The 24,979-nt window shown below is 37.5% G+C and overlaps 1 protein-coding gene across 1 annotated transcript in view; it reads right to left on the bottom strand.

Annotated features, from left to right (window-relative positions):
- Positions 1–24,979, bottom strand: part of LOC149298955 (inositol polyphosphate-5-phosphatase A-like) — a 217,842-nt gene that overhangs the window by 63,496 nt on the left and 129,367 nt on the right. The window contains exons 7-8 of the mRNA XM_089486955.1: positions 18,602–18,654; positions 16,787–16,906 (exon numbers count right to left, since the gene is read on the bottom strand). Of these exons, the coding sequence (XP_089343081.1) occupies positions 16,787–16,906; positions 18,602–18,654 (173 nt within the window). The remainder of the gene's footprint in view (positions 1–16,786; positions 16,907–18,601; positions 18,655–24,979) is intronic.

Genomic DNA, 24,979 nt, shown 5'->3' with positions numbered 1-24,979 from the left:
TTTGCAACCATTGAACACTTACAATTCAATAGTTTAGTGTTTTAAAATATTTAACTGATAAATTAAAATTGGAAGGATAAAACACTACTTCTACTGCAAATAAAAATAATATAGTTTTATTGTATTTGTAAACATTATATCATTTTGCCCTAAGTAACCAAAATTTTCTTCATAAAAAAATCCCCCCAGAAATGAAGACTTTTTTGTATATGTGAAAAGATATTTTAAAAAAATTGACAGTAAAAATAAACAAAAAATATATTTCTTTCAATCAGCTCTGAATGAGAATAAAAAGAGTAAAGGAGAACTGTTCACTGGAATCATTCACTAAGCACTCTCTAAAACTTTGGGGTAGTTTAAAAAAATAAAAAAGCAGATAAATAGCACTTTGAAGTGGGAGGTTGTGGAGCATGATTCAATGTGACAAGGGGCACACTGATTTGGCTAAACCATTTCTCAGGGCACTTTGTAAGGAGGATCAGCTGCATTATTCTTTAATAGCCATGGCTAATGCAATAGCTGGAGGGTTTTGTCCAAAGGCAAGGTATCAGCTGCAGGTCAGAAGGTAACATTCTGTTTACATGATTATTTCCTAAAGCACTTATCTAGTATTCGGTGTGAAAGTTGACTTTACGGTTTGTAAGGAGGCCTAAAGAATTGAAGGAATGGGAAAAATTAGCCACACTGAGTTGAAGTTGAATGGACTGAGGTGGGAGGTCTGAGAAAGCCCCACTGTGGCTCTCAGCAGGATACCTTATTAGTCGCGTCATTGCAGTTCATTCAAGCAAACCACAACAGTGTCACCAACATTCCCACACAAAGACAAAGTTCTTCACACAGTCTATAAACATGCTTCTCCTGGCCAATTCATCCTGCGTTGACACTGCTGAAAAGCCCCTCTTACTCTCTCTTTTTTAATTTGTAACACTTCTAGTACCGTGCAATATATAACAAAACATAATGTCATACAAAGCACAGGAAAATTGACATCTTAAAGACCAACAGGCACCGAGGCCCTCCGCACAAATGAATACATAACACATAAATGCCAAAATGGTCCAATTAGGTACTAAAAATACAAATGTGAAAACAAAACATAAAGCTGTTGAACCATAAGAATAAATTGGACCTATTTTAAAACCCTTTCTTGGTGAAGAAATTGGTTTAATACTCATTAAACTTAAAAAAAAAAGTTGAAATTCTATATAAATGGTTGAATTTACTTTAGAGGGAGAAGCTGGAACACATGGGAAGGAGGTAAATGCTAATGAGATCTTATTCTTGTTGCAATATTTAACCCAAGTAGAAGGTTAAGCCATCTATTTAAATATGAATCTCGTGAAACTTCTTGGACAGAGACTGGGAGAAAATCTCTTTGCATGTTGTCAGATCAGTGAGGTATATAGGCGGCTATGCACAGACTCATAACAATGGAGAACTTTGCATACCAGCTAGGTGCAAAGAAACTGTGTAACACCCCACTGTCCACATTAGCAACAAAGAGGACTTTCTCTTCACTGCTTTACATTGTTATGAAAAGGTCACTTGAAGGTTACTGGACAAAGCCATGTAAACTCCATAACAGGGATCTGTAAATGATCTGCCCATTATCACATAAATTGGTCACAGGTAAAAATATATATGTTTATAAAGATAACTTATTTTTTTTCATTCATTGTCAGGGGTTGCAATGATGATGTTAGCAGAGCTATCCACATTCACCACAGGTGTGATAAAGACAGATCTTTATAGATTTTTTTTTATTTTTTTTTTTAAAGTAAGTGAATCCTTTCTGTTAATCTATATATCATGGTTAGTAGTTACTAGTAGTACCCGGTCAATCATTTTCTATATGGTAATGTTTTTGGGTTACATTACTTGACTTTTAGAGGCTGATATAGTAAGGGAATTTAAGCATGCATGGGATAGACATAAAGCTATCCTGAATATAAGACAAGATCAATGATTGATTAAGATCCCAGTCTTAGATCAGAGAAAATAGGCAGATCTAGATGAGCTGGACAGTTCCTATCTGCTGTCAAATTCTGTTTCTATTTGGTTTGGCGCTTCCTCCTGGGCCAAATCTTTTTTGCCATTGGTATGACTTTGTCTGGTTTGAAATAGGGATGCTTTGGAGGCCAAACTGGTAGTCATCTGTGGTCTTGTCTGGTGATAAAATTAGGTAAGATGAATGCATTGTTTAACCAGAAACAGATATGTCACAAATACCACTAAATCACAGTATATTCTGCCCTGCTGCCATCCAGCTGTGACCTTCAATATATGGCTCTACCTTGCTCCTTTCCCTGTTCTTCACATATTGCACCAACCTAACCGCTGTTAAATGATCTCTTATTAATCATATTTCTTCTTCTCACCTTTGTTCTCCTGTTTTCTGTTTAATTATGTAATAAAATCCTGTCTAACTGAAATGGATTTCGTTCAAACAGAATGTTCAGAAGCACGATGTCATAGTAAGGACATCATTTGGAACTTTGAGAATAAATGTATGTAGTCTAAGCTCAGTATATACTAAGGTTCTCACAACTGAATCACGCTTGATTTTTATTGTTAGTCCTTTTTAGGGCAGGACGGTGTTGTAATTGTAATCATTGAAAAAAAGACAGCAATTTGGCCAAAAACATTTCTGTTTCTATTGAATCACAAAACTGAGTTGGGTGTACATATATTTGTCTAATAATATTTGATAATTTATTGCAGGCAAAAATGTGTAGTGGCAAAGTTAATCACATGGAAATCACAAGGAAATTACATGGAAAATGGACTTAAAGTCCTTGTGATTCTTGTTCTCTGTGCTATGAAATTCATATCTACTACTAATTTATATTATATATTAATATGCGCTTGGTAGATCATATATTCATTCCTCATTTTACACTAGGTGAGCTAGCAGAGGGAATGAATATATTTTGGGAACAAAGGGGTTACCTTAAAGTGGTGCTTTTTATTTAGTTATTTTTTAAAGCTGCAATAAGCATATATTTCTTTTATTTATGGAGCACAGCACCACTACCAAGAAACATATACACAAATGCACAGATGCATATACTAAAGTATAATACTGAAGTTTCCCCTAGCTATATATAATTCAATGCTCAATCAGGTAAATAACACTTAAGTAGCAATGTTACCCAAGGGTGGCTAGAATGAATAAAGTATAGAGAGCCCTGCCTTTTGTGACCACATAGCAAAGGAGATATAAGCCAAGTGTATGTGAGGTTAGTGACCCCTAGTGGAAGCATATGGATTTAACCTGTTGCAATGCTGTGGAACTGTGTACTACCGGTATTTAAAACATGGAAAATAGCAAACTTCAAGCTTTTGTCTATTTTAGCAGTTTTTTTTCTTAGATAATGAAAATGAAATAATTATTAAGAAGCGCAACCATTCAAAAATATAAAAAGAAAATACTTTCTAGGGGGTAATTGCAAGATGTTCAGAGAAATGCGGATATCCTAAAAAGCTCATTGACACATAACCATGATTCATATATTAATTCAAAGTATATATATATATATATATATACACAGCATAGATTAAACAGGCAGTGTGCTTTAGAACATCATCCAAATTTTTAGCTTTGCAAGACCCATTACCCCCTTACAGAATTACCTTATTGACCGATATCTCACATTAGTATAAGGGGAGGTTGAATCATCCTTTTTTTAAATGCTCCCTTAGGTTTCCAATTACATTTTTTGTCAATTAATCATCTGCTGGCACCATGGCTTAAAAGTCTGCAATATTTTCAATTTTCCATTATCTCATTGGATTCATAACTAGTCCAAGCTTCAGGCCATATTAATTTCTTTCTCAGACTCCCCTCATTCACTGAGTTGTCCAAGAGAGTGACCTGAATGAGGCTTGAACTCCTCAGAGTATGGAAGCTTAGCTACACACGGTTTGGAATTACAGAATTCTGACCCCTCATGTCCATTCCTAAATTGCGTTTAAATAGTCAAAAAAAGAACACATTGCCGAGATTCATGGATTTTTTTCTATGTCAATCAAACCATATTTAGTACAATGCTTCAAAAATATATCTTTGCTTAAATACCTACATTGTCTTTTTGAAGACAGGGCAGGGAATCTAGGTAATCAAAACCCTCTTGTCATTGACCTGGTTGCAAATCCCTCCCAAAACACATCATGGAACGAGTGTATGGAAACCAATGTGGTTACAAGGAATACATAATAAAATTACTATGTACATGAGATGAAGGAGTTGATGAGTGTAATGTGTGAATGCTGCCATGTGTTGTGACATACAATTGGCAAATGCAAACTCTCTCATATGTGTTACATATAATTTATAAAAGAATAATGAAATGTCATACTGTAAACCCCACAGGACTGGATGCGTGTCTAGAGTGGCACTAAGGCCAACTATGTTAACAGGAGTATGGACCAACTGTGACTTTTGCTGTGTGCGCCTCCTGGTTGGGTATGGGGTAAGCCATGCGTATCCAGTGCCAGGGCTGCCTAGTCATCCCCAGTCTGGCTCACACACCATGCACATATTGTTGGGAATTCAGCGTTGTGTTAAAGTATATATCTCCCTCCCGAGACTGTACCTTTAACAGCAAAATGCTATCATATTTTGTGATTGGTTCTTTAGATGCAAAAGCTTACGACTATTAATAATACCAGAAAATTTAAAAGGTTGAAGTTGCAAACAAGAGGATGAAAGGTGTTGTCAGCAGAAGGATGTAATTAATTTGGTACTTTAACGCTTTTGCCAGGTCTGTTAGATCAAGATGCAGTGCCCATTTTTAATTTCAATAGCACTGTTTGGAGGAAAAATTGTAGTATTTTGTAAAATTAATGACCTTGTCAGCTGCTATTTAGGTGAAGAGGAAAAAAAACCCCAACACATCAATTTAATATACTTAATCCGCAGAATAGATAACAAAAACAGCCATAAAATCAAATTTCTTTGTGTTGTATGCTCTTATGTAAATTAATTATCATGTTGTTATCTACCCCTACTAAAATTACTAATAAATAAAATGTAACTGCTTATGATCTCTGCATCAGAAAGCAAAATAATCACACTATCACACTAAAAGCCAGCCTGGGGATTAAAACTGACCCTGGTACTTGGCACTTTAAGGCCAACAGCCGATAAATTATGTTTGAGTGGCTGTCTCGTGGATTTTTGCAGTGGCATGTTACCCACTTAGACTTCTGCAAGGAGAGCCACTAACTGAAGAGATCTATTGCACGAGCAGCAATAACACTACCAGCCCACTGGGCATTTGCCTGATTTATTTTTTTATTTTCATATTGGCAGAACATACTTCCTAGAGCAATGACCTACTCACTACCACAAGCTATGGTAGCTCCCTGCCTACCAATTAACAGTTCTTGAGCAATTAGTTCACTCCATGTGGAGGTACAAATATCTATTCTAGCACAACTAACACTTTAAACTCATAAAATGCTACAAAATATAATATAAAAAGCCTACATGGTATACAATAGGATCTAGTGACATAAGGGTCAAATTTGAGAATTTTTACTTTGACTACCAACTGATTTTAGACTATCATATTTTCTGAATTTAAATGGAATCCTCTAAAGTTCAGTGGAAACTTTCCTGAAGGCTGTAGAACACTGGAGAATCCTGTCAACAACTCTGTAGTGACAGGCCTCTTTAAATTTTAATTACAATTTAAAGTCAACGGAGAACAAATAAATAGTATGGACCAGGTGCACACATCACTACTAACTGAAGTTAGTTTAGGAGGAACTCCTGAGTGCCATGGATGTGATTGAATGACCAAGTCACAATTCATTTCTGCAAATTAACGCAAGATCGGTGGCCACAGCGTTCAATGGGCACTGGTAAGGAGAAATTTGCAAGTACAATGTGTGCTTTTTATCCTTTTTTTCTACTGGACTCCCCAGGAAGTCAGCGACCTTGGAGGATTTCCATGAAATCCAGTTATTTCTTCTTATAGTGAAGTTTTCTTAGCTAGTTTGAAAAGGTGTTCAGCTTTGGAACAGTCATATGCTTACATGTTTCTTTACATTTCACCAGATTCACTTCTGATCTGGTTACAAACTTGTGCAACCAAATTATAGGCAAGCTAGTATAATTATTAGCACACATCTCTGAAAGCGGTACCTGGTACTTTTTCCGTAAGTAAGCAAGGGAGTGTCATGTATGTACGTACAGTATGTATATAAATATGTGTATTTCTGAATACATATACAAGTGAATATTTAGTTTTGGTTGGGGGCATTTTAAATTTGTAAATAAAATTTGTTGTCTGATGCCCGCATTTACTCTCACTTACTCTCTGAATGTTTTTCTACCTTCTCTGACGACCACTTCCACTTCTGTTTCTCACATCTTCTTCTTCTCCTCTCTTCTTTCTTTATCTGCATCACTGTGGACATGGCCTCTCGGCGAATTTCCACCAAAATGTCAGAGCTTCTGGTAAAGTCCTCGACCTTCCAATGGGGGGACAGGACGTCACCGGAAGAACCACCACTTTGGTAGAAATTAGCTTGGAGGTCATCTCAGCGAATATCCGGACAAAGAAAAAAAGGGAGAAGAAGATGAACAAGAAGATGTGACACACGGAAACGGAGATGCGAGATAGAGTGGAAGTTGTCGGCGGGGAAAGGTAGGGAGACATTCAGAGAACGTGAGAGAGAATGTGGACGAGAGTGTGAGAGAACGTGAATTAAATTGTGAGTGTGTGGGAGGGAAATAGACTGCAGATTTTGGATGGAAATTCTAAACTTTTTGCTTTGTTTTTGTCCATTTGGTGGTGGGGTCTGGTCTAGTTTTTGGAAATTCGTATGAATTGACAAAATCAGAAAAGTTCATATGAATCCGAATGCACAAGTCTTATAACTATATAGATTAAAATAAGCAAAAACCAGAGATTGTTTCAGGCATCATGACACCAAGAAAAGTTAAGAATGCATTCAAGTAAACAATATTAGTTAAATAAAAATATTAGAAAATACATAATCAGATGAAATTAGAAATAATATGGTTTTATGACAAACTAAATAAATCACTTGACCTGGTCATGCAATGACCCCTAAAAAATCTGCAGCCACCATTGCAAATAAAGGGTCAAAAGGACACAGTAACGCCCCTCACTAAACGTGAAAATAATGTAATTCACAGAAAAAAGGGCTTATCAAGCAAGAACTCTTTTACAAGAGTGCACAGGGTTAACGTGACAAACAAACAGGAAGTATTTGCTGAGCAATCACATCTATGCTTTATATTGCTGTTTGATGAATGCTGAGATTTTTCAAGACCATTTGTAAGCAAGAAAAAAAAAAAAAGGTCCATTACTCTTCTGTTAGCATTTCTCAGCCGAGAGCATTATTGTAAATGAGACCTGGCTATAAAGGTTTTACATTAATACAAATTAACAGTTGACTGATTTATCGAATCAGTCATCATCTGCTCTACCAAAACTTTGCACGGATGGGTCAAAATTTGTATTAAGGCAAGGACAGCAAAGTGAGCCCCATAAGCGTATATCGACAAACATGTTTAGACTAACGACTATATAAAGAAATAAATTCCATATTACCATTACATGGGTTGGGGATTTGTTCATAGCAGTATTTAGGGTTGAAAACCTCACAAATGATCATGCTAACATTTAAATGTTACACCCATGCGCAACTGAGATTGCGGAGAGAGCATTTAAAAAAAAAAATAATTATAATTTTAGTGGATGAAATGAGAATGTGTTAATAATGAGGTTTTAATTAAGAACGGTTTTGTATGATCTCAGAGTGTATGGTAACGTCATCATTTTTGTATGTAATTCCGATTATCCGCAATAAAAAGTCTTAAAAAAATAATGTTATACCCAGTGTAATCTCAGGGTACTGCGTCACATATGTTTATGGTTGCCAAGCCTTCCTTGTCTCCTGCCACATGAACAATGCTTGGATTCAGTGTTAGTAACAGTAACTAACAACAATTGGCTACACCGTGCGCACCAACTCTCTCCACACTCGGCAACCCTAAGGATTAACTGTTTCAGTGCCAGGTTAGGGAGCAATTATTTGCAGGCAATATACGGAGTTAACGGGATCCCACCTCGCTTAATACATAAAAACACATGATCTTTTCATGGGTTCGGAGCATCAGATGCATTTGTTTCATAAATGCAGAGTTGGTCCAAGTGCCCATGTAATGAGATCTACAGTATGCATTGTTACATTATACGTGGCCTGTACCGGGTAGGGTCTCTTGACAACCAGGAAGTTAAAAGGCAAATGCAATGACTTCTGGGAAAAACAGCTTATTCAGGACCGATTTACCGGGAATTCTGTTGGGGACGTACAGCCTCTAAATACTAATTCTGATCTGAGCTCCCACTGAATGATCGGCAGGGAGTGACTATGATTGCTCACAATTAAATTAAATTCTACAAGTACCTTAAATAATAAGACAGTGGGAAGTATGCATATAACATTTTTTTTAACCCTGTGACCTTTATAATAAACAATAGATCCTTGGCATTTGTGATACCTTTTAGCCGACCAACAGTCCGACCGAAGGTGTAGAGTCACAAAAGCTACTATGACCTCAGAGGTTCCTCATTCAGGTGGAATAATTTCTACATATAGACTTTGAATTGAAGCAAAAATAATTCTGCTGTTGAAACAATGAAATGGCTAGCACTAAACTAACTAACCTTTGTATCAGGAAGCAGGCTTCTGTCATCTACACACTAGATGATATTAGTATCTTTGATGAACCCCAGAGTGTCATCATTTTAAAGGTGCCAGGATGAAAGACTACGCCAACAGAGCTTATTGTTCTTCCAAATATTTGCAATTCATATGTAAATCCATCTTTTCAAGAGCTGGAAAATTGGCCTTGTACCCATCCCCTAAACTGAAGAATATTATTGTTGCTAACACACCATGTCCCTGCAAGCATCATGAGCCAATAATGGACTGAAAGGTTCGGCCTATGCAGAGACTCTTGCAGAAGCAGGGCAGTGAGACGCAGGAACAGGAGAACAAAGAGCAAATAGAAAGAGATCATAGACTATGGCACGGTCTAAAATCAATTCAACTTTTTTATTGGGTAAGTGAGTAATACGTTTGTGTTGCGGCTCCAGAACTATGAAGCTTTGCTTACTGTTGCTTTTTTAACCTTTACCTGTGTTGACTGACCTTAGATTGTCATTGACCCTGACTGACCTCTGCTACCTGCCCACCTTTTGTTGACTTGGGTCCAACATGAAATCTCAACTCATGTAGCTTGTCCCTTGCCATGAGCTGGTTATAGGGGACTACGGGGGGACTACCTCAGGTCACATAACGCATGTTATGTATCCCCTGAAAAAAGGTAGCATAGATCAGAGATGGAAACCAGACGGAAAACAAAGTCTTGCCTGATTCCTACTACGACCTTCATATTAGCAAAAACTCTCTCATTCAACTCTAACTGCACTTAACTCTTATCAGTTGTACAGTATCATGGACTTTAAACTTGCAGTAACACACCTGTTCAGGAGACTTACAATAAAGCAACATACTAGAAAATCTTTCTACAGCATTCGATTGGCTGATTCAAATCTCTAAACGATGAAATGAAGAGGAGTAAACCATGATTTGGTCTCTTTTCATACACTGTGTGTCACCCTCATGTTATTTAACATTGCTTGCCCTTATAATGTTTTTGGTAACTTCAAACTCTTGGGCCTCCTTAATGTCTAAGAGTCACTTGCCTTCAACTGATCCTGGCCCTGTTTATTACATTCACTAGGGCTTGTTTGTAGGTGTCTAAGTGGAAATCACAACAGCAATCACTTTACACCAATACATATTGAAATGGATTAATTGACCTTACCATAGGTAATGCAATGGTCCAATTAGTAAGGAGATAAGATTATTTCTCAAAGATTGCACAAAAACACTTTTTAAATTAAGCCCCCCCCCCATATTCTTAGGCACACGTAAGGAAAGAATTACAGACCTTACAAAGCAATCGCAAATTTATACCAATGGAGGAAAAAAAAAACAAAAAAACCCCATAGAAACAGTAAAATTAATTGACTTCTAGTAGAATATAAAAACATTACAAAATAAACTGCTCACTAAGACAAATTAACATATTTTAATTTAACATTGATATTTCAAACAGTTTTTGATGCAAGGCACCCTTGTTTGTATTTAATGGGTTATAGTAATAAAAAAATACATTTGCTTCAAGAAATGTGATGTACATGCTTGTTTCAATAAAAAATACATTTTACAAAATTCTATAAAAATAAGAGAATACCCACAATGGAAACCAATGAGCTTCTAGTGAATAAGACAGCACGCTTTGCAATTCAAAGTCATTTGCTCATTACAAATAGGTACATTTAGAAGATATAAATAAAACCACAAGGGTCATTTATTTTCATTTTCCACTAATCTAATAAAATAATATCAAGTGCCTTTAGCATTTATGGATTTTCTTTCATTTGTATTAAAAAGAAAACAAACAAATGTGCATGGATAAGATTTATTCTCAGATTTTAAAATATATATCTATTTATTTAACTTGAAGGTGCTTGCATCCATTGGTAGATCGCTTACACAGAGATGATAGATTCCCAAGGATATTGTTTTGCATATCTAATTCAGTTTAGAGCTCCAAACCTCTAGATTGTAAGCCTGTTTGAACAGGGCCCTCCTCACCTGTTGTTTCTGTAAGTCAAATTGTTATGTTATATCCTACCCATTGTACATCGCTATGGCATATGATGACACCATATGAAAATCAATAATAATAATTGTTGGCGCTATATAAATGAAAGATAATAATAATAATAATGCAACACATATATAATCATTTGTACATGAAAATGTGGCATAAATTAGGCTGACCTTCAGCATTTAAAGAAAAGGTTCAGCATTTCACTGCCACTGACTGACAGCTTAAGCATCCAATCAGTGGCATGAAGTTTCAAATCATGGAGGAAAAAGAAGATTTTGCAGCATGGCTGCACGTTCTGTGTCTAGTAAGGATTTTATTTTATGTCATTTTGGTAGAATGCATTTTAGTAGACACAGAGGGGTAGGGTCACTCATAGATTACTTTAATATGTATGATGGCCCCTTTAACTTTATAGATTGAACAACTTAACTAAACACGCCTAGAATCCCAGATCTTCCCAGGAGATACCCCAACTGGCCCTATCAAGCATATAAGCGTTGCCTTATTGGCAACTAAAATTACCATTGCCAGGAAAGGGAAGCAGGCAACCCGATCAGGAGATTCTTTTAACTTCACAGTTCATTAGACACAAATGGAACAAATCTCCCATGGGGTTTCCAACTCCTCAACAGTTTGAGAAAATTTGGATTTGTTGGCAGAGAGGATGGGTTGTATGCCTAGTTGGAATCGTTAAGCCATTGGGGCAGAAGAACACTCCAATGCACTCAGTGGCAACTCTGGGAGCCTAAACGGTTTACCTCGTTAATGATTAAGGCTTAGGCCTTTATGGTTTTTGTTGGACCATTATTTTTGTGTTTTTTTATTTATCTATTGGTACTTTTCCAGATATTTCTCATTCTCAAAGGCGTCGGCATCAGTTGAATATGACAGCAGATTATAATAACATTTGTATTAGTGGTTCTGCCATTTTTACACGTTGAGCACCCACAAGTTCTGATCTACTTTTATGTCTCTGTATTGGACTTGCAGTCATATCTATGGCATATTATCAAGGGTCATGACTTGACTTTCTTAAAATGAATCTTTTAGGTGCTTACATCTCTTTTGGAGCGCCATTTTACATTATATTGTTCATGTAACACTGGGGTTGGAAAATATTATATTTTTATAGTTTAACAATGTAATGATTTCCGGGTTACAAGAAGAGATGTAAAAACTTTTTGGTTTCAACTCTTCTCTGATACCAATAAAAATAAAATTAAAAAAAAAATACTTTCCTGGATAACTGACTGATAAGGCTCACGAAGAAGATAAACATAGGTTGTTACTTGTATTTCAATCTGTGTAATTGATCTGGTGATACTTTATTTAAAATAAATGGGCCATTTTACCTAAGAGTCACAGAGATCTGTGAAAAAGAGACACGTTTTGAAATATTTTCCCTTCACCTCACTCCACCCACACAATGGCTGCCAGAACGAATTGATCAGTGACTTTACTACAGGGGAGGAATAATCCCGAGAACAGGAAGTTTAGATGGTTACTCTCATTGTATCCACATAAGGCAGGGCTGGACAAATATGTAGTAAAAGTTAGGAGCCAGAATATATGCAACTTATTGTTTCGGAGGTTATGGCACTTAGTTGCTGAAGAGGCCATTACCAGGTTCTCCTCAATGTTAGCAAGCAAATTCATGGAAAATGAGGCAGACTTATGGGGAGCTGGAAACCCTAAAACCAGCTTTAACCTAAAATATACTCATTCTTAATGGATTTAACCAAAGTTTTAACCTAACACTTTTTTTTGCTAAGGGACTGTAAATGACTGAAAATTTACAGAGGTTAAAAAAGATGCACGATGTGCACTGGTGAATATGTACGGCTAAGTAAAAATGGTGTTAACTAGTATTTTTGACAAATTTCGGATTAAAACAAAACAGAACCAAAAACAGCATGTTTGTCCTTATTGTCAGAACTTGCAATAGTCACTGCTCACCTATTTGGAAGGGGGCACCAACATTTTAGATCATGTTCACTTTACCACCCACGGATTTATACTTTTAATAGATACATAGAAGCCCGGATACAATTTACTGCATGAAAAAAGGCCTGCTGAAAAAGAACGGCATTGTCCTGTCCTCCAGTGTTCTTAACCTATTAAACGCCAGGTTGTTGAGTAAGACCTCTCGCGGTTAAGTGTGGCATGCCCCAATGGCACTGAAGGTGTTAATGACCCAGTTCTTTGGCAAGCAGTCAGTTTTGCCTAGAAACGAAGTGGTTTCTATGTTGCCCATTCAGCAGCTAGTTCTGGGAAAAGCCCAAAGAGAAACATTTAGATTGGAGGGCTCTTTGAGTCAAACTGACAGATGACTAATGAGGAACCATAAAATGACAAAGAATGGTTGTGTGGAGCCTGTGTGGAGCCTGTGTGGAGCCTGTGTGGAGCCTGTGCATCACAGCGTCTCTCCCTGGGAAACTAATTGCTGAGAATTGTTAATAGTAACATTATTTTGAAGGCAATCATTGCTTTTCAATGCCCAAAATGAGCATGAAGCAGGTCTTTTGACTGGACATAAAAGTTAAATGTCCCAATGTTGATCAAATTAACTTCTGCTATGTGACAATGGACTATATTTGTGAGAAAATAATAGTGGGTATAAAAGACTGCTTTATGCAAGAATTTCACACATGTAATGTAAAAATGTTTCTGTTGAACTAAACCAGGCAGCATTTCAAAGGCAAAACAGAAAATTGCTGTCACGTTAAAAAAAGTCTTATTTAACGGGGTAACTTCAGGAAGTCCTAACAGCTATTGAATAACCCTGCGGTGAATCTGCTACCGCCACTCTTATAAAGTTGTCACTTTAGGTATGGTCAACTCAACAGGGCAGTTTACGCAATGCTTACTTTGGTCTGTAACCAACTGGGAATAAGATATTGAACATTAACGCAGACCCCAGGCACATATAGAGAGGGGCTTAACAAAGAGTGTAATCAAACATGGGAAACATTTTTTTGTGTGTTTTCCCCAAGTTTGATCTTGTTTTGATTTTGAACCTACTTAACCTTATTACATAAAGTTAATTTCCATCTCAACAAAGAAGAGACACTCATCATTCTTTAATGAAGCTCGAATGACAAGTGAAAATATTTACATGGGTGCAAATGACTCCATACAGAAACAAAGAATGTTTCTATTTTAGACATGTATAGCAATGAAAGCAGCGCGCTGTGACTGTATTGGCACGTTAAACGTTTTGTTTCTTATTGAACATTTTCCAGGTTGAAAAAAGTAGTATGTAAATTTTTTTTTCCACATTTTTTTTTTTTATAATGATTAAGCAGCTATAGCGGATACATGTAAAAGTTTGAATTTCTGAATAAGCACTCTGGGCAAAATCCATTCCCTTCACAAAAGAAGAAATATTTTTTTTTCTCAAATTCTTTTTAAGACGTTGAAAAGTTTTACATGTTTATCAATGGTTCTGCCACAAAGTTAAAAAACGTTAGTGAACGTTAACAATATTTTTAGTGTCGGGAATGGACTAGGGGTGGAAATCAGACCAGTCGATTTAAATGACATGCGTGCCGCCACTAGCTCATTACACAAGACCACATGCTCCATTCTTACACTGCTGCGGTGTGCACGCGTATGTAACCAGAAGACGGCTGCATATTAAAGGATGGCACTAGCCACAAAGCCAGCAGTAAAGTACATGGGAGATGCCTCCCCGCACATTAGGTAGATTTTAGTAAGGTAGGCTGGGTAGAATAAATGAGTGAGCTGGTTTGTATCTGGAGCCATAATTCACATTTTCGACATACATACATACATACATACATACACTTGGAGGAGACATTCATTTTAAGTAGGCTGTAGATGTAAACAATGTGGTCATTTTTTATGGCGTAAAACTACTGAATGAAGAAGAGGCCGTGTCATTTATGATATTCCAGGAATAAAATTATTTTTGCCAAGATCTGGTGAGAACCACAAATGCTCCAAAAGCAACAACACTGGTATTATCAAAGTATATAACACAAGCGTCATTCTATCAACTCCTTTATTCTAGATATCAAGGAAACTCAGACAATCAATGGGTATCGTTACATGAATTTGAATTTATCTTACTATAGAACTACATGATGCAGCAGTCTGTATAATGCCTTTTCCTTCTTGGCAGACAGGCCTAGTACCATTTAGACATGTTACCAGGGATAGAAGCAACTTCAATCAAAGGGAAGAAGGTGTCCTGCCTTTCACCAACCCCCCCCCAAAAAACCCTTTTGCTGGTTTAACGGTTTCCTTCTTAGTATTGTTCCGTGCTTTACTGTTAAATGCTCTTTGCCAGTTTAAAGGCTTTGGAGGAAAAGACTTATCAGCTTCTATTTTCAGGGGCACCAGATCTGCATTATTAGGCCATGCAGTTAAGGGGATTTAAAGACCTGACTTGGAACCTCTCTCTTCATGTTTATCCGACACTGTATAGCTCCTGCTGCTCAGCTGGAAAAGCAGTTCAATGCAGCTTTAAAATGAGATTACAGGCAAGAAAAGAATCAGCCCCCCCCACACCCTGTATACTTATATGTTCTCACTTTCCCTTTTCCTACTGTCTGGAGGAGTGGTGTTAGACAATGGTGAAAGATGGTTCCCAAAAACATGAATAGGGGCACTGTTGGTGGTAGCATTCATTCAAAGTGAGCTTCAGTGTATTGTCCTCCCCAATCAGCCGATCAGAATAGAGTTTGCTGGTGGCTGCCAAAAGGTTAGCAATGCAGATGAAAAGGGTTAGTCATTATTCACTGCTTTTACAGAAATGCCCTTTTGTGCGACTCAGCCCATCATTTCACTATGGAGGTCCGGATCCGCGGCTGGTTGCATGCTCAAAATGAGCAATTTGTGTGAATGCAATTCCAATAGTGGTGGAACAACCTAGAATCCAGGGTTTCCCCCTCCTGGACAGTGGAGAGCCAGGACTTTTTTTGGCAGTGTCACATTTTAATGATATCCATCACAACATCTGTGACCCAAGGTTAACACTAAAACTACAGTCTCATTCCCTCCCCATTGCCAATGCATCGTGGGAGGTCTGAGGATAAAATTAGCTTAATGAAGCAGGCAGCATGCTACAAGCAAGCAACCAATAATGGGATGGTATTTGACAAGACTCACCATGTTAAGAAAAGATTCCTTTACAGTGTAACAGATGAAGATTGCAAAGTTTAGACAAAGAGGAGGTTCGGGCAGGGGAATAATAAGACTTTTCACATCTCTCTAACCTGCCATGGATTACCATAAGGAAACCAAACAATTTTGAGAAAATATGAGAGTCGACAGGAAACAAAAAGCATAAATAATTTATTGATGGCCTGAAAATAGACCTGAAAAGGTATCATCTTCTCAGCTTTAACATGCACACAAATATAACACAGGCTATTCACCTGTGGATTATTTATCATTCAACTGCATGAATCCCTAGACATCAACACTGGTTGTGAAATCTGCTTGAGAGAGTGAATGGTGTTAATCCAAATTAAGGGAAGTAGCAGAGGAAAGAAGTGATATAAGTGGTACATGGTTTAGTGGGCCTCGAGAACAACATAGAGTATTAAACAAAAATGTGGACCTGGATGTGCCAATTTTTGGGTCTGGCCTTCCCAAGCCATGTTATGGCTGACTTACCCAGCTTTAGGGTGTGCTAAAAAGTTTACTGATACTCACGAAGAATGCTTAACTTTTGGATGTGTGTAAGTGGATAGGAAAAGAATGCAAAATAGATTTTAAACCTTACTTAAAATACAAACATATATTTATGACCAAATACACAGATCAGAATGGATTTATAAAGTGCATCAAAGTAGAAGTTTCCAATTTTGCTATACTTCTCATCACCCACAAAGGTTTAATAACCAGGGGTTAAGTGTTGTAGAAAAATATCTCTAGATTATAAGCCCTCCTTACCTCTTGTTTCTGTAAGTCAAATTGTTATGTTATGCACTACTTGTTATAATAATAATAATAATAATAACAACAACAACAACAACGAGTGAAATGGTAGGTCTCCCTCTCTTATATAGATACATTTGTATTACATACCTATTAAGAACATAACTAAGAGCCTTCTGCCGTATTCCTGAGTAGATAGAAGGGCTGGATTCCCAAGCAATTAAATTGGAAGCATCGTGGAAAAGATGGATGTTTACCAAGTCAAAGGCACTGTAAAGAAAGTTGCGGAGATAAAGTTACTAAGATTTGAAGATTTAGGACATTTATGTCCTGCCTGGATCCTCTCTATGCAACCCCGTTCTGCAAGTGCGTTTTAGACAGGATTTGAAAGTAAACAATTGGAGTATGAGTGGTCCACTCGGCTGGACTTGAACATTGGGTCAAATGCTGCCAACGCTACCCTGGTTAAAAAAGAATAAATGTACTTTGGTCATATTTCTTGTACTATGATAAAAACTACCCACATTTATTAGAAATAGATATACATAGTTTAATTTGCCCCTTTAGAGTCTTTTTCTCTTAAAAGAAGGGCACAGCAGTATCTGTGCAATGTGGCATCATGTGGAAACTGGAAAGTTTTGCATAATCAACAACACTTTTTAACATGGATCATTTGAATGAGTGTAAAATGCAATAAACCTTAGGGGAGAAAAAATACGTAGTCACAATCTCAACTCAACTAACGCTATCCTAACTCAGACTGATAAAAACTGATATTACAGTATACATTTCAGTATCTTACCAATAACAAAGGTTAATGCTTTCAATGTGAGGTTTGTCAAACTGAGATGTGCTAATTACTACCAAGAAGCTTTATTTTAACTTGAGTGGGTTTCTGTTTTAAACCAATTAGTTATATAAGGGTAAGTGGCCCTTTCTTATCATATTTAAATAAGTAAAACAAAACCTAACATACAACAGACAGAAATAAACCAGTTGTTGCTGGTAAACTATTACACAAATAGTCCAGGAAAATTACCAGTAACAAATGTTCTAGGTGGTACTTAAAAGATATGAAAATTGTGACTGCATAAAATTCATAATGTGTGATAAAGCAATGGCACGGGGTAAAAAAGTTGGATCTGGTTTCCTAAAGTCCTTTAAAATTAATCCTAGCAAAAAATGTTTGAGAAGTATGGATTAAAAAAACTACACCCCTCTTACAGTGGATAAAAGTGGATCAATTACCATGAACAGATTAAAGGTGCTGTTCCACTTACTCTGCTGAAGTTAACATTTTGTAATTAAATGTAACATTAGAAGCATTGTTCCTGGTACAACTGAATGACCGTTTCTCAGAAAAAAATCTTTAATTTTCTGTAAAATGTACCTCATTCATAACTGCCAGGGACACGAAATTGCCATGTGACACAACATCAGCCAATCAAAGGCTACTTAAAAAGCTTCTGTGTTGTTTTAAAAGAATAGGAATTGGAAGAAAATAAAAAATGAACAGAACTGTTGAAGTTAATTTGCGTGTGCCCCTATAGAGGCTCCTCAACAAAAAATGCATATTCCAAATATTTTTGGGGGAATATGCAAAATCCCTCCATGCATTTGCAAGGGATATCACACGAAAGTTTAAAGGGACCACTCTATCATATGCATTAAAGTGTCCCTTTAATATACTAGACAGTTTATTGAAGATTTGGACAGCATCTTTAAGGCACCAGGAAATTAATGCCCCTATTGCCCATAAACAATTTTTAAAACAAGATCAAGAAGAATTTAAAAAACCCTCAGGCATCAAGTTTTACTATCCTTATATTATTCACACAAATCATGGTGAAATATAAATGTTTCATAATGGTTTCTTATAGGTTTTCAAGTCATCTAAACAGTTTGTGTGTCTGAGGAATGAACATTCGGCTCCCTCAAGTCAAATCAAAAGAAGGTGAAACATACCAGTCTGTAATACACCATCGCGTTCGAATAAAGCCTTTCCTAGATGATTTACTCTGAAAAAAATACAATGAATAAGTGTTATTTAATACAATGAAAGAGCTGTGAGTCACTGGAAAGAAAAACAAACAAAATATGAACATACCATTTACATCACAGCAAAGTCAAAAGGGAAACCTTTTATTGGGTTAAGACAGAAAAAGATGAAGAGTCACAGAAATTTATATATATATATATATATATATATATATATATATATATATATACATACAGTCTTTGAATTATATGGGTTTATACACCAGGACATGACAATTATTCTAAAAATAAGGTAACTACAGCCTCAGATGAATAACACTGTGTCATGATCTATTCAACAAAATTAAAGCCAAAATGGAGAAGCCAGTGTGGAAAACTAAGTACACCCCTGCTGCTTCCATGTGATTTAAGATGCTAAGTAGCAGATGGCTGCTGCTAATCAAATGCCCTTGATTAATTGACAATCAGCAAGTGTAACCACCTCTATAAAAGCCAAAGTTTTAGAAGTTTGCTGGTCTGGAGCATTCAGGTGTGTGTTAACACAATGCCAAGGAGGAAAAACATCAGCAATGATCTTAGAGAAGCAACTGTTTAAAGTCCATCATTCTACAGTGAGAAAGATTATTCAAAAGTGGAAAACATTCAGAAAAGTTGCCAATCTTCCCAGGAGTGGACATCCTATCAAATTCACCCCAAGGTCAGACTGTGCAATCTTTAGAGAAATTGCAAAATAAAAACAAGTGTTACACTTCATACTCTACAGGCCTCAGTTAGCATGTTAAACGTTAAAGTTTATGACATTACAATTCGAAAAAGACTGAAAAAGTATGGTTTGTTTGGAAAAGTTGCTGGGGCAAGCCTCTTCTCTTTAAACAGATAATGGCAGAATGGTTTACGTTTGTAAAGTTGTATCTCAACAAACCACAAGACTTGTGGGGCAATGTCTTTTGGACAGAAAAGACCAACGTGGAGATGCTTGTCCATAATGCATAGTGCATAGTGCATATCAGCACAAACACCTCACACTAACTATCAAGCACAGTGGTGCAGGGGTGATGATTTGGGCTTGTATTGCAGCCACAGAGTCTGGGAACCTTGCAGTAATTGAGTTGACCATTAATTCCTCTGTGTATCAAAGTAGTCCAGAGTCAACTGTGAGGCCATCTGTCCAACAGCTAAAGCTTGGCCGAAATTGAGTTATGCAATAGGACAATGATCCCAAACACACCACCAAATCTACAACAGAATGGCTGAAAAAAAAGAATCAAGGTGGCCATTCAAAGTCCAGACCCTCAACCCGATTGAAATCCTGTGACGGGACCTTAAGAGAGCTGTGCATAAACAAATGCCCTTAAATCTAAATGAAGCAATGTTGTAAAAGAGAGTGGGCCAAAATTCCACCACAATGATGTGAGAGACTGAAGTCATACAGAAAACATTACATCAAGTTATCGCTACAGGTGGTTTCTACAAGCCATTGAATAATACGGTTTACTTAGTTTTTCACCATTGGCCTCTCCATTTTGGATTTATTCTTGAATAAATCATGACAGTGTAATGTGTCTTGTGTGTTGTCATTGATCTGAGTATGATCTTGTATTTACGTAATTTTTAGACCTGCTAAGGAACAGATGATTATTATTGTCATGATTTGTAAAAACAATAGAATTAAAATAGGATGTTATCTCTTTTTCACAGGACTGTGTATAATAAATATATATATACTGTACAAATCTAATTTTTTTTATACTCATTTTTAAGCTACCTTCTTTTTTTCAGTAAATGTTTTGCTGAAGTACAAAAAACATGCTGCAAGACTTTCTTTGAACTAGATATGTTATCATATCAGTTAATTTAATCTTTATTGATCTGTACTTATTTTAGGTTCAGCTAAGAGACAGGTCTAAGTATTTACTACTTGATCATTGTACCAGTACTTAGTTGTTATATCTGTCATTTTGAATAATCCCCTTTAGTTAAAAAAAATATTAAATCATTATCAAATGTTTACTTGCGGCCTCTGATTTGTAGATCTCTTACACTGAATGACCAGATAGGATCAACAAAATAAATAAATAAATTCCACCCTTTGGAAACCATTTAATAAACATTTGGCAAAAAAAATAAATATCTGCCATACAGATCAAGAAAAATCTCATTAGTAAGTTTATATAATACAGATTTATCACTTATAAGTAAAACTATAACTCATACACTTAACTGCTTAGGCTATTGCCATAATAATTTAGTCTATTTAATAGACTAGTAAGAAGTATTTTAATAGAAACACAGTTAATAAGGTTGTAAATTGGCAAACGCATCAAATCACACTTTTCCAAGATCACCTTTAAATTAATCCAGGGAAAGGAAAACAAGAACTCCGCTGAAGCGTTTCCAGATTGGGTGGGGAAATAAAATACTTCTAGATTTCGAGCTGGATCAATAGCTTACTGATATTCACATAAATAACAAGATTTTTTTCTTTGTGACATTTAAGTTATACTGTACAATTCTTTATCATATGAAATAATGCCTAATATTCTACGTTATGCTCCTGTATCTAATTCTAACTTGTTCTTCTGTCCTCTAGGGGCAGGGGCAGACTGGGGTTATTTTACGGTGCCCTTACTCAGTCTTATTATTGCCTAGGACCCATGAACAATATATTCATATATTGAGTGGGTGCACTATACCTAGAAAATTGCCTGTTTTGTGCGTTTGTAACGCAACACATATAAACGCGATCTCTGACAGAACTGGCGAAAACAAACTGCAAAAGTTCTGAAAATTGGTCATGATTCGTCACCAAGTGTAGCCGCAGCCATTACAAGCCATTTAGGCCCCATTACAAGCCGTTTGGTGCTCCTTGATGAGGTACAGTGGGAGGGACTGTGTGTAGGCGGGTACATATCAATGACTGATAGGTAGAAGTAGCCAAGCAAATGGGGGTGGTCTCATTGATGATAATTGATGGGTCCAATAACCTGTGGGAATTTTTCCTTACTTTTCACTCTGGCCAATCAGCATTAACAAGGAGAAGGGACAAGCATTAGATATATAAGTGTGCTGACGCCATTTTAACTTGTCAGTAGCAGCAGTTACAGACTGATAAGAGTTGGAGTGTGAGATGGTGACAATTAGCTTAGCAGAGGCTGACATTAATGCTCATTACTCACCTACCACACTACAAATTAATTGTTTTTTTTAGTGCAGAAAATGTACTGTTGTAGAGTGGATTGATGAATCTGTAGTGGCTACTGTAGTGTATTACAGGGACTGCAGCACACATTTTCCCCTGTTCCTGAGTAGAGTTTAGTTGATTAATGCAGTCGGCCATTTATTCAACTAGCCAAACCTGTAATCTGGGGACAAGTTAATATGTTTCTAGCATACCATCTATTATTCTTCATTGATAAATAAATATTGGTGACAATATTTATAATATATAATATTTGGGAAATCCAGGCTGCATGTGCCTATCATCTGCCAGTGTCTGCCTCCCCAGGCCCAGTGCCCTAATACTACTGCTGCACCTCTTTGACCATCCTAACTATAATGAAAGGTGAGTCCAGAAGGTGTCGGGGACCTCCTCATTTGGGAACGCTCCCCCAATGTCATTCCAAATTAAAAAAAAAGGCCCCCGAATTCCATCCGAGCCGAATGGCTGGGAACTAAATTTGTTGCCCAAAAGCGAACATGGCAAACGAAAATTTTGTCCGAAGCGATTTTGCTCACTGTGCATCTCTAATAAATATCAATAGATTGCAAAGTAAAAAAAAAATTTTTTGGAAAAGCCCCTCCCCAAGGCCCACCGCTACACCATACCACCTAAAACAAGTCTGTCCTTCTTTGATGATGATAATGACTATGATGATGTCAAATTCAAGCAAAAAAATAGAGCTATATTTCTGGCCCTTATCATAGCATGTTCACGTTTAACCTTTTATAGTACTTACACTATCTTGGATAGATGTTATGACAGTCTACGCTATACAATTTATATTAGGGCTGAAACAACTAATCGATAAAATCGTTAATAATCGATAATTAAAATCGTTGACAACGATTTTCATTATCTATTAGTCGAATCGCTTTTTAATCGATTATAAAAAGAGGTTTTTTCAGAGCAAATTCTCTGAAAAACTCCTCTCCTTATATAATCCGACCTCAAACAGAGATCAGATTATAATACTAGAATCCAAATCCCCCGCAACGCTGCAGGGGACCTGGATTCCCCTCACTGTCGGCTGGCGGGTGTCCGTTCGATACGCACAGACAACTTCCGTCTCTCCCCTCCGACTCCTCCACCCTCCCATACACCGCTCTGCCTCTCTCCTGACTCCCTAGTATTTTGTGAACCCCAGTTGCTGACAGGCACTTTCACTGCAGCTTCATAGAAGCCTCAGCTTAAGTTAAGGGCAGTAACGGAGGCTGTCTGTGCACATCGTGCAGACCCCCACCGGCTGACAGAGAATCGAGGTCTCCTGCAGAGGATCATCCTCTGTCAGCTGGTGGGGGTCTGCATCACACAGACAGCCTCCGTTACTGCCTTTCACTTATGCTGAGGCTTCTATGAAGCTGCAGTGTAAGTGCCTGTCAGCAACGGAGGTTCACAAAATACCAGGGAGTCGGGAGAAAGGCAGAGCGGTGTATGGGAGGGGGGAGGAGTCAGAGGGGTGTATGGGAGCCACCCTCCCATACACCACTCTGGCTCCTCCCCCTCCCATACGCCACTCTGCCTCTCTACCCAGCGCCCTGGTGTCTTGTGAACCTCTGTTGCTGACAGGAGGCAAAGTGGGAGGAGCCAGAGTGGTGTATGGGAGGGGGGAGGAGGCAGAGTGGAGTATGGGAGGGGGAGGAGGCAGAGTGGAGTATGGGAGGGGGAGGAGGCAGAGTGGTGTATGGGAGGGGGGAGGAGTCAGAGTGGAGTATGGGAGGGGAGGAGGCAGAGTGGTGTATGGGATGGGGAGGAGGCAGAGTGGTGTATGGGATGGGGGAGGAGGCAGAATGGTGTATGGGATGGGGGAGGAGGCAGAGTGGTGTATGGGATGGGGGAGGAGGCAGAGTGGTGTATGGGATGGGGGAGGAGGCAGAGTGGTGTATGGGATGGGGGAGGAGGCAGAGTGGTATATGGGTGAGTTATAGTGGTGTATGGGGGTATAATGAATTTCAGGGTAGCAGAGTGGTGTATGGGGGTGTAATGAATTTCAGGGAGGCAGAATGGCATATCTGGGGGAGTTAGAGTGGTGTATAGCGGGAGGTAGAGTGGTGTATGGGGGGGTATAATGAATTTCAGAGTGGCATATCTGGGGGAGGCATATCTGGGTGAATCAGGGAGAATAATGAATTTCAGGGTGGTGCAGGGCATTTATGGGGGGGCGGAGTGGCATATCAGGGTGCACAGTGGCATATAGGGAGGTATAAGGCATAAATGGGGGCGAGTGGCATATTGGAAGTTATAAGGTATATAGGGGGTATAAGGCATATCGATATTAGGCATATCAGGGGGGCATAAGACATATCTGGGGGTAAAAGGTATATCAGGGGGCTCAGTTGCATATCACTGGCATATAAGGAGTATAAGGCATATCGGGGCCACAGTGGCATATCAGGGGGCACAGTGGAATCTCTGGCATATAGGAGGTATAAGGCATATATGGGGGAAGAGTGACAAGCTGGGGGTCAGATGTGCATAACTGGGGGCAGTTTGGTAAATAAAAGAAAATATAAACAAGGCTTTTTTCTCATAGTTTTTATTAAATATGAACAATAGTTAACATATGAATTAATATTTACTAATAACTTTGTATTAAAACCTAGTTTGAGAAACACTGTGTTTGGGTTCTTGTAGCTTTTATTATTATGTCAGTAAAATAAGAAGGTGAATAGAGAGAGAGAGGCCATTGCAATAAAGAGATGAAAGTGTAAATTGTACGTTTTTTATTACATTATTTTAAATTAAAAAAAATTGCATTTTTTTTATCCGATTAATCAAAAAAATAATCGGCCAACTAATCGATTATTAAAATAATCGTTAGTTGCAGCCCTAATTTATATATTAGTTAAACAATTTCCCTACTTCCAACACCCCAGCTTTACCCTTCACCTACCCTTCATGTTATTACATCTCACTAGACTTATAAAAAAAAAAAAAGAATTATGATGCAATTATGCCTATTTAGTGCAAACTTGAGACTAAAAAATATTTACAATGTGTAGGTGAGGGATGAATGTGTAGATTGCCACAGAGTGGGAATATTGATTTCCTTTACAGGTCCTTAACAGAGTGGACGGGCCCTAATATGGACTGATAGTAGCATGGAGTATATGGATGGTTTAATTAGG

Source organism: Sceloporus occidentalis, unplaced genomic scaffold (assembly GCF_023333645.1).
Source record: "Sceloporus occidentalis isolate IW3139 unplaced genomic scaffold, rSceOcc1.0.p SCAF_30, whole genome shotgun sequence".
NCBI classification, from domain to species: Eukaryota; Metazoa; Chordata; class Lepidosauria; order Squamata; family Phrynosomatidae; genus Sceloporus; species Sceloporus occidentalis.
This window is presented reverse-complemented; position numbering and strand designations above follow the sequence as displayed.